The sequence below is a fragment of the Delphinus delphis genome, chromosome X, assembly GCF_949987515.2.
Source record: "Delphinus delphis chromosome X, mDelDel1.2, whole genome shotgun sequence".
NCBI lineage: Eukaryota > Metazoa > Chordata > Mammalia > Artiodactyla > Delphinidae > Delphinus > Delphinus delphis.
This window is the reverse complement of record NC_082704.1, coordinates 55,125,311-55,143,318: the sequence shown is the minus strand read 5'-3', so window position 1 is coordinate 55,143,318 and position 18,008 is coordinate 55,125,311. Positions and strand designations below refer to the sequence as shown.

Genomic DNA, 18,008 nt, shown 5'->3' with positions numbered 1-18,008 from the left:
AGAAAAAGTATAAATACCCAATAAACACTAAGAAAGGATGGTCAACTTCATGAATTATTAAATACACATTTAAACAAAATATTTTCTACTTTCAAACTGGCAATGGAGATTTGATAATACCCAGTGCTCTTGTTTGTTTAGAGAAACAGACATGTTTGCTTATAAACTACCAGTGGATATGCAAGTTGATACCACTTTGGGAGAGGGGCAATTTGACATTATGTATCAAAAGCCCTAAAAACTCCAGAAACTTTCAGAAACTTTGGGACTTCCATTTCCAGAAAGATGGAGTAAAGGTACTCTTCTCTATCGTTCTTGCTAACTACAGCTAAAAATTTTGGACATAATATATAAAACAAACATAAGAAAACCCTGAAGTACAGAGAAGAAAAGCAGACCAGCTAGGGACCTTGGGACCAAAGGAACAAAATGGCAGAGTTCCCTGGGTTTTCTTTTGTTTTTAAAAATTAATTAATTAATTATTGGCTGCGTTGGGTCTTCATTGCTGTGTGTGGGCTTTCCCTAGCTGTGGTGAGCAGGGGCTACTCTTCGGTGTGGTGTGCAGGCTTCTCATTGTGATGGCTTCTCTTGTGGCGGACCACAGACTTTAGGTGCACGGGCTTCAGTAGTTGTGGCACAAGGCTCAGTAGTTATGGCTCGCAAGCTATAGAGGCCAGGCTCAGTAGTTGTGGCGCATGGGCTTAGTTGCTCCACGGCATGTGGGATCTTCCTGAACTAGGGCTTGAACTTGTGTCCCCTGCATTAGCAGTCGGATTCTTAAACACTGTGCCACGGGGGAATTCCCTCCCTGGGTTCTCTTTTTGCCTCATGTATCTCAGACTGGTTACCAGAGAAAATGGCAACCAAGAAACATCAATGGACTCAGACAAACAAAGCCCCAACAAAAGTCTGCTCTCATTAGTCAAAAGACCAGGAAAGGGGCAACCTAGCAAGATAAAAACTTTTAGACATAGTTGTTCTACCCCAGTCAAAGACCATAGAAAAAAAACAAGGCCCCACCTCTACACTCACCATTAAAGGTTGAATGGGGAGTGTAGACTTCCACTCTTCACCAGGCTGTAATGAGGTGCCCCAACCTCCCTGGTAGGGTGGTGTCAAAGAAGGCCAAGTATGGAGCCAGGACTTTCATCCCCACATGGAGAAACAGTCCCCATCCTCTACCATGTCAGCAGAGACCATGATGGGATCCTAGATTTTCACCCCTACCCAGCAGTAATGAGGACCGCTCCCCAGTCCCACTGTAGTGGTGTCATAGGAGGCCAAATGGAGAGTGAAGTCTCTCACCATTGCCTGAGTAATGAGGCCACACCCTCTCCCCACGGTGTCATTGAGGCCATGTGGGGAGCAGTGTCGAGACACTGCTGCTCCTCCTAGCCAGGCTGGAATGAGTGGAGGCCTAGTGGAGAGCCGGCACTACAATCACTCAGCAGTAATAGGGAAGTTCTCCAACCTCTGGGTGCCAGGAGAGGCCAAGTGGGGAACCAGGACTTCCACTACCACCTGGCAGTAACAAGGGAGCACTCCCTTTCCCCACCAGAGCAGCGTCAGAGGAAGCCTAAGAATAAGATCTAAGTCCCATTATATAACAAAAATGCCTGGGTATCAATCCAAAATTACTCATTATACCAAGAACCAGGAAAACCTCAACTTGAATAAGAAAAGACAATCAGCAGATGCCAACACGACATAGCTGCTGTACTTGTCTGAAGATTTAATGTAGCAATCATAAAAGTGCATCAGCGACTTCCCTGGTGGCACAGTGGTTAAGAATACGCCTGCCAATGCAGGGGACAAGGGTTTGATCCCTGGTCTGGGAAGATCCCACAGGCCGCGGAGCAACTAAGTCCATGCACCGCAACTACTGAGTCTGCACTCTAAAGCCCACGAGCCACAACTAACTGGTCCTGTGCGCTACAACTACTGAGCCCACACACCGCAACTACTGAAGCCCGTGTGCCTAGAGCCCGTGCTCTGCAACAAGAGAAGCCACTGCAATGAGAAGCCCACACACTACAACGAAGAGCAACCCCTGCTCACTGCAACCAGAGAAAGCCCATGTGCAGCACTGAAGACCCAACGCAGCCAAAAAAAAAAAAAAAAGCATCAATGACCAATTACAAACATACATGCTGGAAACAAATGAAACAAACTGTCTCAGCAAAGAAAGAGAAAGCCTTAGCAAACAAGTAGAAGATTTTTTTTTTGAGAAAAGATAAATTGTTCATTTCTGTTTACAAAGCACAATATACATAATCATTATAATTTATAGATAGCTTAAGAAAAAAAGGGCTCCTTAAATCCAGAAAAAAAGAACATTAAAACATTAACAGTAATCTAAAAAATAAAAAGTCACAACCATCCCTCATCAGTTCATTCCATCTTAGTAATGAATTCTTGTTCTAATCAATCATGGGTTAGTCGTCTCCTGATACCTGCTTCTTCACTAGAGTTCTGAAAATCCTGATGTATTCCACAAGTAACAAGTATAAGATTTAAAGAAGAACCAAATGGAAAATTTTAAACCCAAAATGTAATAATTAAAACTTTAAAACATAATGGTTGGGTCCAAGAGCAGAATGGAATGCACAGACGAAAGAATCAGTGAACTTAAAAGTAGAACTGTAGAAATATGACACAATATGAACAAAAGAGAGAAAACAGACTATATGAACATGAACAGAAATACATGCAGTTTGGGCTCTTCTTGCTCTTTGTACTATCTTTGTACTCTCTGTATCAATACTATCTTAGTATTGTTACCACTTTGGCTATACTCCTTCATATAATCCACTGTGTCTAGCAGGGTACACTGCTGTCAATAGGTGTAATAAATATCTTTGAATAAAAAAAATGAACAGAGCCTCAGAGACATGTGGAACTATAGTGAAAGATCTAATAGACATGTTTCCTCCCAGAAGAAGGAGGAGAAAGAGGGTTGGCTGAAAAGTACTCAAAGAAATAAAGGATGAAAATTTCCCAAATTTGACAAAATATATAAACCTGCAGATTCAAGAAGGTGCACAAATTCCAAATATTGATAGAATAAATCCAAAGAAATCCATTCCAAGACACATCATAATCAAACTTCTAAAAATTAAAGACTAAGGAAAAAAATCTTGAAAGCAGCCTTGAGAGAAAAACAAGCAAACAAACACTAGCTATAGGGGAAAAACAACAGATTTCTCATGAGAAACCATGAAGGCCAGAAGAAAGTATACCTTACCATGGAATACTACTCTGCAATAAACAGGAATGAACTATTGATACATGCAACAGGTTGGGTGATCCTTAACAAAATTACACTGAGTGAAAAAAGTCAATCTCAAAAGACTACATACTGTATGATTCCTTTTATATGACATTCTCAAAATGGCAAAATTATTGAGACGGAAAACGGATTAGTGGTTGCCAGGGATTAGGTAACAGGTGTGGGGAAGGAGGGATTTGGCTGTGGCTATAAAAGGGCAACAATAGGGATCCTTGTGGTAATGTCATAAGAATCTACACATGTTATAAAACTGCATACACACATTGTACCAGTGTCACATTCCTGGTTTTGATATTGCACTATATTGGAAGAAACTGGATGAAGGATACATAGGACCTTTCCGTACTATCTTTGCAAATTCCTATGAATCTATAATTATTCCAAAATTTAAAAAAAATCCATACACTTTGACCCAATAATTCCACTAAAAAAAATCTTACAAAAAATAATGGATGCTCACAAACATTTACTTATAAAGATGGCTGCTTGTTACAGGAGTATCAAGTAAAATTTTTCAAAACAATCCAACATCATGGGATTAAATAAAAATGGCATATCCACAATCACTGAAAATTATATCATAGACATGCAAAATGATTTTTGTTATATTATTAAGTCTTTTTAAAAAGCAGTATATAAATTAGTATTGCATTTTTATGAAAATATACATGCATACACAAACAAAAAAAGACAAACATAACCAAGTATTTATCATTTCTAAGTAGAAAGATTATACTAATTTTACTTTTCTTTTTTTATATCTTCCAAATTGTCAACAGTGAATATGCATTATTAGACTGGGAATACAAAATATTTCACATAGAAAAATAATCAATAAAAATAAATTTACAGAAATATTCACAAACAAAATAAATGCAATTTAGAAAATTAAAAATGTGCAGTTTTATTTTATACTTAAGATGCTAACACAGATAAAAAGACACACACAAAAACTGGCTAAAGTAATAGGGGAAAAATAATAAGGACAGATGTCAGGGTAAAGATTTACCTGTATCACTATAAAAGGAAAAAAACCTTCTCTGAGCTACTTTTTCAAATGGAAATTTAGGATTACAGCAATATTGGATAAGTTTTCTTCCCTCTCTCTGCTGGCATCAAGCTCTCACTTCTCTTTGACCACATTTTTGTCATTTTTTTTAAGTAATAGCACTACACTTGTAAACATAGTCAAGTGTTCCTTGACTAGGCCAAACCAGATTGGTCTTCTGCTTCTCATAATTCATGTAAGAGTTTCAGTAAAACTTAATATAAGTTTATAGAATTTAAAAACATCCTAATGATACTGTTATGTTTTCCTCCTATGACTCTCTAGTGTCTAGTTTGTTGGTACCTCTCTTGCGGTATTTTAATAGTCTGCCTCTTACAGCTACTTCTGTGTTTGTCTTATCTGTCCCACTAGATTGTGAGTCCCCCAAGTTCAGGGCCTATGTTGTATTCATCTTTATCTATCCTGATATGCCTACCAGAGCACACAGTTAATATTGTCTTGTTCCATTAGATGTGCAGTAAGATTATGAATACTTCAAATCAGGAATGTCAGCCTCTGTTCCTTTATAATCCCTACAAGTACAGTTTAGGTCTAGGCATAGTGATGGCTAATGTATACATGTTGATTTCAACTTAGTGAAACATCTTTAAGAAACATGTTGGAGGAGGCATGATACATGAGAGTGGTGAGACAGAAATTTTAATACACACAAATAAAAGAATAGATAGATTAATTAGTCCCTAACTTTAGTCTCATAAAAAAGAAATACATTGAGGATTTATACATGGTAGAAATTCAGTAACTAGATTAAGAATTCAAAGGAAAAGAGGAAAACTAGCAGTAAAGAAAATAAATTTTGTGAAAGTAAGTTTCCAATAAACTTAAAAAAATTAAAGAAAGAATCCTTGCAAAGGATCTTGGAACTAGACCTCTGTGAACTGGCTCTTTCAGTTTGCCCACTTAAAAGGAATAATAGGAGGACCTACAAGATGGTGGAGGAGTAAGATGTGGAGATCACCTTCCTCCTCACAAATACATCAAAAATACATCTATGTGTGGAACAACTCATACAGAACACCTACTGAACGCTGGCAGAAGACCTCAGATCTCCCCAAAGGCAAGAAACTCCACATGTACCTGGGTAGGCAAAAGAAAAAAGAAAAAACAGACACAAAAGAATAGGGATGTGACCTGCACCCCTGGGAGGGAGCTGTGAAGGAGGAAAGGTTTCCACACACTAGAAGCCCCTTTGCAGGCGGAGACTGTGGGTGGCAGAGGGGGGGAAGCTTCGAAGCCACGGAGGAGAGCGTAGCAACAAGGGTGCGGAGGGCAAAGCGGAGAGATTCCCGCACAGAGGATCGGTGCCGACCAGCATTCACCAGCCCAAGAGGCTTGTCTGCTCACCCACCGGGGGGCGGGCGGGGGCTGGGAGCTGAGGCTCGGGCTCAGGGAGAGGACTGGGGTTGGTGGCGTAAACACAGCCTGAAGGGGGCTAGTGCGCCACAGCTAGTCGGGAGGGAGTCCGGGAAAAACTCTGGACCTAAGAGGCAACAGACCATTGTTTCAGGATGCGCGAGGAGAGGGGATTCCTTCCCTGTCTGTCCACAGAAGGCAGAGTACGGCTTAAACGAGCTCCAGAGATGGGCGTGAGCTGCGGCTATCAGCTCAGACACCGGAGACAGGCACGAAACGCTAACGCTGCTGTTGCAGCCACCAAGAATCCTGTGTGCAAGCACAGATCACTATCTACACACCACCGCAACACCCTGCGAGCCTGTACAGCCCACCACAGCCAGGGTCCCGTGATCCAGGAACAACTTCCCCAGGAGAACACACAACTCAGGCTGGTGCAATGTTACTCTGGCCTCTGCTGCCACAGGCTCGCCCCGCATTCCAATTATAACTACCGTACCCCTCCCTCTTTCCAGCCTGAGTGAGCCAGAGGCCCCTAATCAGCCGATGCTTTAACCCCGTCCTGTCTGGGGGGAAACAGAAGCCTGAGGGCAACCTACACGCAGAGAAGGGCCTAACTCCAAAGCTGAACTCCAGGAGTTGTGCAAACAAAGAAGAGAAAGGGAAATTTCTCCTTGCAGCCTCAGGAGCAGCAGATTAAATCCTCACAATCAACTTGAGGTACCTACATCTGTGGAATACCTGAATAGACAAGGAATCAACCCAAAATTGAGGTGGTGGACTTTGGGAGCAACTGTAGACTTGGGGTTTGCTGCCTGCGACTGACTTGTTTCTGATTTTTATGTTTATCTTAGTATAGTTTTTAGCACTTGTTATCATTGGTGGATTTGTTTATTGGTTTTGTTGCTCTCTCATTTTTATTAAGTATACTTTTATTTTTATTACTTTAATTATTTGTTTTTATTTTATTTTATTTTATTTCACTTTTTTTTTCTTTCTCTTTTTCTCCCTTTTCTTCTGAGCTGTGTGGCTGACAGGGTCTTGGTGCTCCAGCCTGGTGTCAGGCCTGAGCCTCTGATGTGGGAGAGCTGAATTTACGGCACTGGACCACCAGAGACCTCCCAACTCCATGTAATATTAATCGGCGAGAGCTATCCCAGAGATCTCTGCCTAAAAGCTAAGACCCAGCTCCACCCAACGGCCAGCAAGGTCCAGTGCTGGAAGCCTCATGCCAAACAACTGGCAAGACAGGAACACACCCCCACCCATGAACAGAGAGGCTGCCTAAAAGCCTAATAAGCTCACAGACACCCCCCAAAAACACCACTGGAAGCAGTCCTGCCCCTCAAAAAGACAAGATCCAGCCTCATCCACCAGAACACAGACACCTGTCCCCTCCACCAGGAAGCCTACACAACCCACTGAACCAACCTTACCCACTGGGGGCAGACACCAAAAACAACGGGAACTACAAACCTGCAGACTACAAGAAAGAGACCCCAAACACAGTAAGTTAAGCAAAATGAGAAGACAGAGAACTATACAGCAGATGAAGGAGAAACGTAAAAAGCCACCAGACCAAACAAATGAAGAGGAAAAAGACAGTCTACCTGAAAAAGAATTCAGAGTAATGTTAGTAAACATGATCCAAAATCTTGGAAAAAGAATGGAGAAAATACAAGGAATGTTTAACAAGGACCTAGAAGAACTACAGAGCAAACAAACAAGGATGAACAACACCATAAATGAAATTAAAAATTCTCTAGAAGGAATCAATAGCAGAATAACTGAGGCAGAAGACCTGATAAGTGAACTGGAAGATAAACTAGTGGAAAAAATTACCACAGAGCAGAATAAAGAAAAAAGAATGAAAAGAATTGAGGACAGTCTCAGAGACCTATGGGACAACACTAAACGCACCAACATTCAAATTATAGGGGTCTCAAAAGAAGAAAAAGAGAAAAAGAAAGTGTCTGAGAAAATACTGGAAGAAATTATAGTTGAAAACTTTCCTAACATGGGAAAGGAAATAGTCAATCAAGTCCAGGAATTGCAGAGAGTCCCATACAGGATAAATCCAAGGAGAAACATGCCAAGACACATTATAATCAAAATATCAAAAATTAAATACACAAAAAAAATTAAAAGCAGCAAGGGAAAAGCAACAAATAACATACAAGGGAATCCCCATAAGCTTAACAGCTGATCTTTCATCAGAAACTTTGCAAGCCAGAAGGGAGTGGCAGGACATATTTAAAGTGATGAAAGGGAAAAACCTACAACCAAGATTACTCTACCCAGCAACGATCTCATTCAGGTTCAATGGAGAAATCAAAACCTTTACAAACAAGCAAAAGCTAAGAGAGTTCAGCACCACCAAACCAGCTCTACAACAAATGCTAAAGGAACTTCTCTAGGCAGGAAACACAAGAGAAGGAAAAGACCTACAAAAACAAACCCAAAATAATTAAGAAAATGGCAATAGGAACATACATATTGATAATTACCTTAAATGTAAATGGATTAAATGATCCAACCAAAAGACACAGACTAGCTGAATGGATACAAACAAGATCCGTATGTAGGCTGTCTACAAGACACCCACTTCAGACCTAGGGACACATACAGACTGAAAGTGACGGGATGGGAAAAGATATTCCATGCAAATGGAAATTTAAAGAAAGCTGGAGTAGCAATTCTCATATCAGACAAAATAGACTTTAAAATAAAGACTATTACAAAAGACACAGAGGACACTACATAATGATCAAGGGATCAATCCAAGAAGAAGATATAACAATTGTAAATATTTCTGCACCCAACATAGGAGCACCTCAATATATAAGGTAAATGCTAACAGGCATAAAAGGGGAAATCAAAAGTAACACAATACTACTAGGGGATTTTAACACCCCACTTTCACCAATGGACAGATCATCCAAATGAAAATAAATAAGGAAACACAAGCTTTAAATGACACATTAAACATGATGGACACTATAAAACCCTTAGAGGAAAATATAGGCAGAACACTCTATGACATAATCACACCAAGATCCTTTTTGACCTACCTCCTAGAGAAATGGAAATAAAAGCAAAAATAAACAAATGGGATCTATGAAACTTAAAAGCTTTTCCACAGCAAAGGAAACCATAAACAAGATGAAAAGACAACCCTCAAAATGGGAGAAAATATTTTCAAATGAAGTAACTGACAAAAGGATTAATTTCCAAAATTTACAAGCAGCTCATGTAGCTTAATATCAAAAAAACAAACAACTGAATCACAAAATGGGCAGAAGACCTAAATAAACATTTCTCCAGACAAGATACATGGATTGCCTAAAAACACATGAAAGGATGCTCAACATCACTAATCATTAGAGAAATGCAAATCAAAACTATAGTGAGGTATCACCTCACACTGGTCAGAATGGTCATCATCAAAAAACCTACAAACAATAAATGCTGGAGAGGGTGTGGAGAAAAGGGAACACTCTTGCACTGTTGGTGGGAATGTAAATTGATACAGCCACTATGGAGAAGAGTATGGAAGTTCCTTAAAAAACTACAAATAGAACTACCATACGACCCAGCAATCCCACTACTGGGCATATACCCTGAAAAAAACCATAATTCAAAAAAAGAGTCATGTATCACAATGTTCATTGCAGCACTATTTACAATAGCCAGGACATGGAAGCAACCTAAGTGTCCATCGACAGATGAATGGATAACGAAGATGTGGCACATATATACAATGGAATATTACTCGGCCATAAAAAGAAATGATATTGAGTCCTCTATAGTGAGGTGGATAGACCTAGAGTCTGTCATACAGAGTGAAGGAAGTCAGAAAGAGAAAAACAAATACCATATGCTAACACATATACATGGAATCTAAAAAGAAAAAAACGGTTCTGATGAACTTAGAGGCAGGATCGGAATAAAGATGCAGAAGCAGAGAATGGACTTCAGGGCATAGGGAGGGGGAAGGGTAAGCTGGGACAAAGTGAGAGAGTAGCATTGACATATATACACTACCAAATGTAAAACAGATAGCTACTGGGAAGCAGCCACATAGCACAGGGAGATCAGCTGGGTGCTTTGTGACCACCTAGAGGGGTGGTATAGGGAGGGTGGGAGGGGACACAAGAGGGAGGGGATATGGGGATATATGTATACATATAGCTGATTCACTGATATACAGCAGAAACGAACACAACATTGTAAACAATTATATTCCAATAAAGATGTTACAAAAAAAAAAAAGAAAGAAAGAATTGGAAAGTCACAGAAATCCTTTCACTGGAGAGATTAACAATGGTGCCTGTGAAGATTTAGCCATAGAAATGTTTAGAGGCAAGGGGAAGGTATGAAATGACTTACTGTATGAACATACACTGTTTGAACAAATACTGTAGATTAAAAAAAAAAATATATATATATATATATATATACGGCAAAACTCTACTAACACAACCCTGAGAACGGTAACAACAGCTGTCCCCATTTACTTCCTAAACAAACACAAAAGAAAATACCAGACTCTGTTGTGCTTACATGTGCCTTTCATACATGTCATTGTTGAGGAACATAACTCAATGACCCGAACAGCAAAAGCTCCTGGTTCTTCTGCTGGCACTGTCAAAATGGAAATCTAAAAAGCAGAAACAAAATATCAGACATAGCTGTTAGATCTCATTTTCATTTTTCTATCATTAGAGTGTAATTAACTTCCAAACTGAGTGTCTTTTTTCAAACTCTCATTGATGTTTGAAAAACATTGATCTGGAAGGATTGAATTTTAGAACACAGTTTGAAACATAAAGCATGCACATGTGTCCTAATGTCCAGTTTCTGCATTATTGATATATTTACATATGATATATATATTGCAGTCCTTTAATTTGTAGACAATAAATATTTCAAATATCTTTAATATTTATTAAATCCTTCACTTACTACATATTTTCAAAGGATATGATTAATTACCTCTGAGTTGTATGTACTTCACTGTTTGAAATCAGAGCACATTAAATTAATTTTGATTATTCATATTGGCTAAAAATAGCAGTTATAGAGCACTAAAAATTTAAAATGTTACAAATTGCAAAGAAATTGAAATAAGCAAAGTATATGTCAAAATGTACCAAAGTACAGCTAAACATATACCAAAATGTTTCAAAATGAATGGCTTCCAAGTAATTTAAGGACTCCATTAATATGTAGTATGCTGCCCTAGGCAGCACTCATATGCTATATGGCTTTATATTTAAAAGACTTTAAATAACCATCAGGTCAGTGTTTCTCTACAGAACCAAAAGCTTCAATATTAATTCTCAATTTAATCTTCAATCTGAGGAAACTATATCATTTTATATAGGAAACATTGCCAAAAAGTAAAGCCCCATTTGTACTTTTACCTGTGAGCATTATGCTTAGATTTTTGACTGGCAATGTCACATTGATAGCCTACTGAGGAAATGCCTACAAGTTCTGAAAATAGAAATTATTTTGATAGTCATGACTATCTTACTGTCATTACCTGTATATACATTTTGGGTTTTACAATGTCTCAAAAATTGTGTTCTCCATATTCCTCTTAACTCCTTTTGCTGCTGTCTATGATAAAAAGTGTTGTACTTTAGCATTAAAGAGAGAGGAACCACTAAAACATGGATTTAATGTCATATAATTATCAAATGACTATGACTAAAAACATATGTATAACTGGAAAGGTATCTTAAGGACTGTATCAACACGTAAGTACTTCTTTTGTTTCCTACAACTATCATCTATATTTTTTTAAAAAAACTGAGATATAATCAGTGACCCCCTACCACAGTGCCTTCTGTCTGAACCCTGAGAATGTAACTGTCTTAAATCTCAGAGAGATTATAACAGCCACCAAAAGATAATTCCTTCAACACTTTAATACCACTTCCATAAAATTTATCTAGACTGACACCTACTCTTTCCTCTAAGTCTCATCATTTTATCTGTGCTTCAAAAATTTAAAAAGGGGGAAAAAAACTCATATAGGAAACAAAAAAAGGCAGGCCAGGTGTACATTTTAGATTGATCTCTCTGATGGCTATATGGAGGATAGATTTATAGGAGACAAGATGAGAAGCAGGGTGACCAGTTAGAAGGAAGAGGTGATGAGTTCCAAAACTGGAGCAGTGAGAATAAGGATCAAGAGGAAAAGCAGACTGGAGCAACTTCTAGGATGTACAGTGACAAGGACCTGGAGGCTCATGAGATTTCAGAGATAGGAGGAAGAAATCGTTGTTGGAAGGATGTAAGTGCTTTCATGGAAGTAGGAAGCGATGGATGAGTAGTTTGGAGAGGGAAGACGGTGAGTTCAGCTCTGAGTATGTTCAGTTTGAGGAGTCCTTGGGACAGATGTCCAGTAGGAAATTTGGCCTGTGGGCCAAAAGTCCTGGGAGATATACAAGTGGAAAGTTGTCACCAACTTTTATGCAGAGTTGGAACCATGAGAGTACATGGAGTCAAACAGCAAGTGTGCAAAGAGTAACAGATATGGTGGGCTGAGCTGAGAACCCCGAGGAAGCCCAATATTTAAGAGCAGGATAGAGCCCACAGAGGAGGCAGAGAGGGAATAGCCAGAGAGTTATGAGGAAAACCAGGAGAACACAGTGTCATGGAAGCCAAAGGAGTAGAGAGTTTCAAGAGAAAGGGAATAATCAACACTGTCAAATATACCAGAAAAGACCTAGTAAACAAAACCCCAAAAACGCCCTGTGGTCTTGACTAGTACAAAGTTATTAATAAACTTACCAAGAGAAACTATGGTAGGAATGTGAGGGTAGAAGCCAGGTTGGTCTAGAAATGAATGAGACGTAAGGAGCTGGAGGCAGCAAGTAGAGATACCATCTCAAAAATATTGACAGAAGCAGGGGAGAGATTGGATACTAGCTACAGATGGGGGCAGACTCAAGGGAGCATTTTTCTGTTTGCCTTATTATTTTAATTTTTGGAACAGAAAATGCTAATACATGTGTATAGGTTGAGGGGAAGGTGCCAATAGTGGGGAGAGGCTAAAAATGTAGGAGAGAGAGAGCAGGCATACAGGGTGGTGTGGGTGCATGTGTGTGTCAAGCGTGCTGGTGAAAGGGCTTGGCCTTGGACAAGGACGGGAGACCCCTCATTAGTCTCTGTGCTGGTGTACATAAGTTGTGGGTGGTCGGGCAGGAGGTCAAAGGGCACTGTGCTTAGTAGGTGTCCTTACTTTTCTCAGCAAAGTGATGGGGGAGAGTGAGAGGGCTAAAGGTGGGTAAAATAGTGAAAAGTTGGACTAGGCTCTGAGGGGAGAGGGCACTGTCTGAGCCAGTGAGGAGCTAACTGGTGGTGGGTACTGAGGGTCCTGCTGGATGAGGTTGGTGCCCCCAACACTGTGGTGGCGCCAGTCTGTCTGGCTGTACTGTTTTCCCAATCAGCCTTAGTGATCCAGGTGTAGATCCCAGCTTCATCCAGGTATGGGACTTTCCTCTGTGGGTGCAGAGGAAGAACATGGCTACACAGGAATTGAAGGTGTTGGAGAAAGAGCAGTTCAGAAGATCCACCGTGTGGTCTAGGACACGGAAAAGGAAGAGGGCAGAAGGGAGCTAGTAATCCCGGAGGAAACAGAGGGAACAAGGAATTGTAGGTCTCTTTTAATAGGTCAATGAGTAGGCTGGGTGGGGGTAAGAGAATGAAAAAGCTGGAAGGATCAGAGCAGATTAATGCCACTGTAAACCCATGACCTCCAGATTTAATTGGACCCCTCAACACTGCCCAGCCATCTGACCACGAGACAGGTCACTCTCCACGGTGATTATTTTACACCCTTCCATGAGCTTTGACCCATCCCCACACTCATACCTCCATTCTCAGGAGATAACCTCACCTTGTAATTTAAAAAGTAAATAGAACCCATCAGATGGGAACTCCCAAACCTACAGATTCTCCTGCATTCACCCTCTTATTTCAGAGTGTCTCACATCCCATCTAAGGGCAATGTTTTTTACCTGTTCTCTGAATCCCATCCTCCCCAGCCTTTATCTGGACCTTGCTGCATCAATTATCCTCCTTTTCTCCTGGGAATCTTCAACCTCTCCCTCTCTACTGGCCCCATCCCCATCAGTTGAAATATACTCTAATACAGGGGGCCCCAACCCCCGGGCCACGGATGGGTACCGGTGTCTGTGGCCTGTTAGGAACTGGGCCGCACAGCTGGAGGTGAGCGGCAGGCAAGCGAGTGAAGCTTCATCTGTATTTACAGCCGTTCCCCATTGCTCGCGTTACCGCCTGAGCTCCGCCTCCTATCAAATCAGTGGTGGCAATAGATTCTCATAGGAGCGCGAACCCTATTGTGAACTGCGCATGCGAGGGATCTAGGTTGCACACTCCTTATGAGAATCTAATGCCTGATGATCTGAGGTAGAGCTGAAGCGGTGATGCTAGCACTGGTGAGCGGCTGCAAATACAGATTATCATTAGCAGAGAGGTTTGACTGCACAGAGACCATAATAAATCAATTGCTTGCAAACTCATATCAAAACCCTATCAGTGAGTTGCAAGTGAAAACAAGTTCAGGGCCCCCACTGATTCTGCCATATGGTGAGTTGTATAATTATTTCATTATATATTACAATGTAATAATAATAGAAATAAAGCGCACAATAAATGTAATGCGATTGAATCATACCAAAACCATCCCCCCCACCCTGGTCCATGGAAAAACTCTTCCACAAAACTGGTCCCTGGTGCCAAAAGTGTTGGGGACCGCTGCTCTAATACTTTAAAGAAATGCCCTCTTCGCTTCCACATCCCGCTGCAGGAATCACTTCTTCCCTCTTACTCTTCCCAGCTTAGCTTCTTCAGAAGCATCTGTTTGCTCTCTTCACTTTTCTGCCTTTGTCATTCTTCGACCCATTCACAAAGCTTATGGTTTACTGGGAGCTACAGACAAGTAAACTAGCAACTACAGGACAGTGTGATGAGTGCTATGATTTTACCACTTCTCGCTCACACCTGTCACACTGTACTGTTGTTGCTATTTATCTGTCTGTATCTGTATCCTCTAGACTGCAAGCTATGAGGGCACAGATGCTATCATGGTCAGCACTATCTCCTCAGAATCCAGCACACTGGCTGGCATGTCGAAGGCACTCATTGTCTGCTGAATGATTAAATGAAAGTATTTGCGCTCACTCGTAAAATTAACATATTTGCTTTATATAATACAAAGCTTCCAACTTAAGGAAATTTCGGAAACTATTTTTAGCAGTAGCATATAGGATAGGTCTGACAGTCACACTAAGTAAGCTGATTTTATCAGTCCTGTAAATTATGGTCAGAAGGAGAAGGGGGCATACTTCTGGAATTTAAGTGTTCAAACTGAGGAAAAACCACAGGTATAAAGACACTTCTAACGAATCAGGAGTTATGAGGAGGAAGGGGGTACCGAAATGAACCATGGTGATGAGGAAATGTCAGAACTGAAAACGTGTGCTGATATTCATTCACACTGGGCCCCTAATGGTGAGCTTACCACCACTGCTGTAGGACTGGTTACCATAAAGCCTTTTCCTCCAAGATTTTTAAATGCTTCTAAATGCTTTTCTTCTCATAGTAATATACTTTCAATTTCATAGAAATAGCTGTAAAAAAAACTACGGTGATTTCAATATTCCTAGAATAAATCTGTTACATAAGATGCAATTATTTGTTCCACTGAAAGGAAATCTTTAAGAAACCAAGATTATTACATAATTGCCATTATGTGTTTTTAAAATGCATTAAATGTATTAGTACATATTGGTTAATATATTTTATTTCACCGATGTTAATTTACACATATTACCATGTAGATTAAGTTAGTAACATGCTATTAAAAAGTACAGAACTGGAATTACCTGTTGATCCGAATCTGTTTTTAGTACAGACCTATCCGTAATCAAGACTGCCCTGGAGATCTGCCTGTAATGCAGAAAACAGTTAATAAGTGACTCAGATTCCATGGATAAATTTCATTTATATAGCTATACAACCACCAGAAGGCATGTTTCAAAGAACTGTTATGATAAAAGTGTCACCTCTCCAAACCAAGTCAAGTTCTGCTTTAATCTTTTCTTGGCTCATGAAAGGAGGATGTGTGACCTGGAGACAGACCCCAGCTGATGCAAAGGAGTCAACATTAGGCTAGGCTCCTCCACAAAACCAGACCTTATAAGAGAACAGTGGTAACACACTGAATATATCTTTGGTTTGGTATACATTTGCATCTTACTTGAAGAACAGAGTCATTCAGAAGTGTCAGTGTAATCACACAGATGAATTTCCCCGTTTCACCTTCCCTTGCAGAGTGGCTGGAGGGGTGCCTTACCTGTATTGCACATGCGAGCATGTGTTCTCAGAAAAGTAACTGTCTTCCACAAGGAAATGCTTAGAGATTATTCTCTGACCAAACTGATCTATGATTGCTTTACATCTACGAAGAAGATAAGCACAGAGAAATAGTTCTCATTAATGATTACATAATTGAGAAAATGAACATAATCAGCTACCAATCTTGAATCTAAAACTAATGTCTTAAAAGACAAGATTTTTAAATTGCCTACAATTTCACATTTTTGGCACAAAACTTCACTAAACTGCAGAATATACATTCTTATTGCTATTTTGAAGTCTTTTAAACTATAAGATAAGTATAGACTAGAACTTATTTATTTTGAATGCTTAATAATAAGAATAAAGCTAGGACAAGTATTATTCTATAAGCTTTTCTAATGTTTAGGAACATAGAAGCTTTTTCTTTGTTTAGGAAACAGGCTTTTTTTTTTCCTTAACAGATCTAAGAAGAGGGGGAGGAAAAGTTGATTAAATATCTTGTTATATCATTCACAGCCTATAAAAGTCACTAAAGGCTTTTTATTTTTCTGTTAAGTGTCACTTTCTCTTTTGTTCAAGAATAGCTATCTTGTCCCACGTGTGATAATGTTTTAAACCAAAAAAATGGGATGGAGCTTCTTTTAATATCTGTTTCCACTTTACTCCAAAGGATGATCATATAAAGATTTCTTTCAAGTGCTGTTTCCAAATAAGGAAAACATTATGCATGGACATTATCAGGTCTCTGTCATCTGATGTGTGTTGGGAAAATGAATCATATAGAACCCTCCACTGACCTTCTTTCAGTGTGTCTAGATAAAAGGATGAAAATTAGAATCCATCTCCTTACAGTGCCACAAGTTATAAATGTACTTTATAGGGCTCATTATCCAAACTAATGGACTAAGGGAAACATCCTTGAAATGGACTTACCAGCACTGACCAAGCCAGTATGCAATATTTCAGGAACTATATGCAAATGCCTGCATGTTTTCTATATCTTTTTATTATGGAAATAGCACAATTTACTTTTGTCACAGCTTTCCTTTCGGGACTAGAATTATTTTATTAGAAATACACTTATGTGTTGCTCCTCATAAAACGCAAGCAAATAATTTCAAACTTATGTCATATTTTAAATATACTGGTATAAATTAAAATATGTTACATCACTCTAAAAATAAGCCAAGTAAGAGCTATTTACCAGGCATAAAGGCATTAACAGTAAAATGACAAATACCCAAGGCCAATTGTGAGAGGAATTTAATGTGTATTTCCTAAAGGCAGATTATGATATGCTGATATTCTTGAATAAATGGCATGCCACTGTCATCAGGATAGACTATGATATCTCGTGATGTTAGATATACATATTTTAAATCAATTAACTACATATTAATGCATGTTATATTACATTAATATTTAGGTGATTTTTTTCCCCATCTCACCTTCATCCCACTTCCTTTCTCTTCCCCACTTATGTTTCTATGCATATCTCTTCACATTTCATTAAACTAGAGCTCTCATTTTATAATACTTAACTACATAAAGTATTTATACCTATTTTCCAAAATAAGTATTTAAAAACTGAAAGGCAAGTTACTCATTCAGTCTCCTGTTTTATTTATTTACTTATTTTTTTAATTAAAAAAAATTGGGGGGCTGTGCCGCGAGGCTTGTGGGATCTTAGTTTCCTGACCAGGGATTGAACCTGGGCCCTGGCAGTGAAAGTACCGAGCCCTAACCACTGGACCACCAGGGAATTCTCTCATTCTCTTGTTTAAGACATTCATATATGATTTAAAACACAAGGTACTTTGGCGAGGGAAAAGAGAAATCTGCTGATCCATCATGAAGCACTGATCCTTATTTGTCCTGGAAACACTGACAAGCCTTTTT

At 39.4% G+C, this 18,008-nt stretch overlaps 1 protein-coding gene across 1 annotated transcript in view; it reads right to left on the bottom strand.

Moving 5' to 3' along the window:
- CHM (CHM Rab escort protein) overlaps positions 1 to 18,008 on the bottom strand; it is a 207,637-nt gene that overhangs the window by 45,640 nt on the left and 143,989 nt on the right. The window contains exons 10-12 of the mRNA XM_060002983.1: positions 16,105 to 16,209; positions 15,635 to 15,698; positions 10,275 to 10,371 (exon numbers count right to left, since the gene is read on the bottom strand). Coding sequence (XP_059858966.1) covers positions 10,275 to 10,371; positions 15,635 to 15,698; positions 16,105 to 16,209 — 266 coding nt within the window. The remainder of the gene's footprint in view (positions 1 to 10,274; positions 10,372 to 15,634; positions 15,699 to 16,104; positions 16,210 to 18,008) is intronic.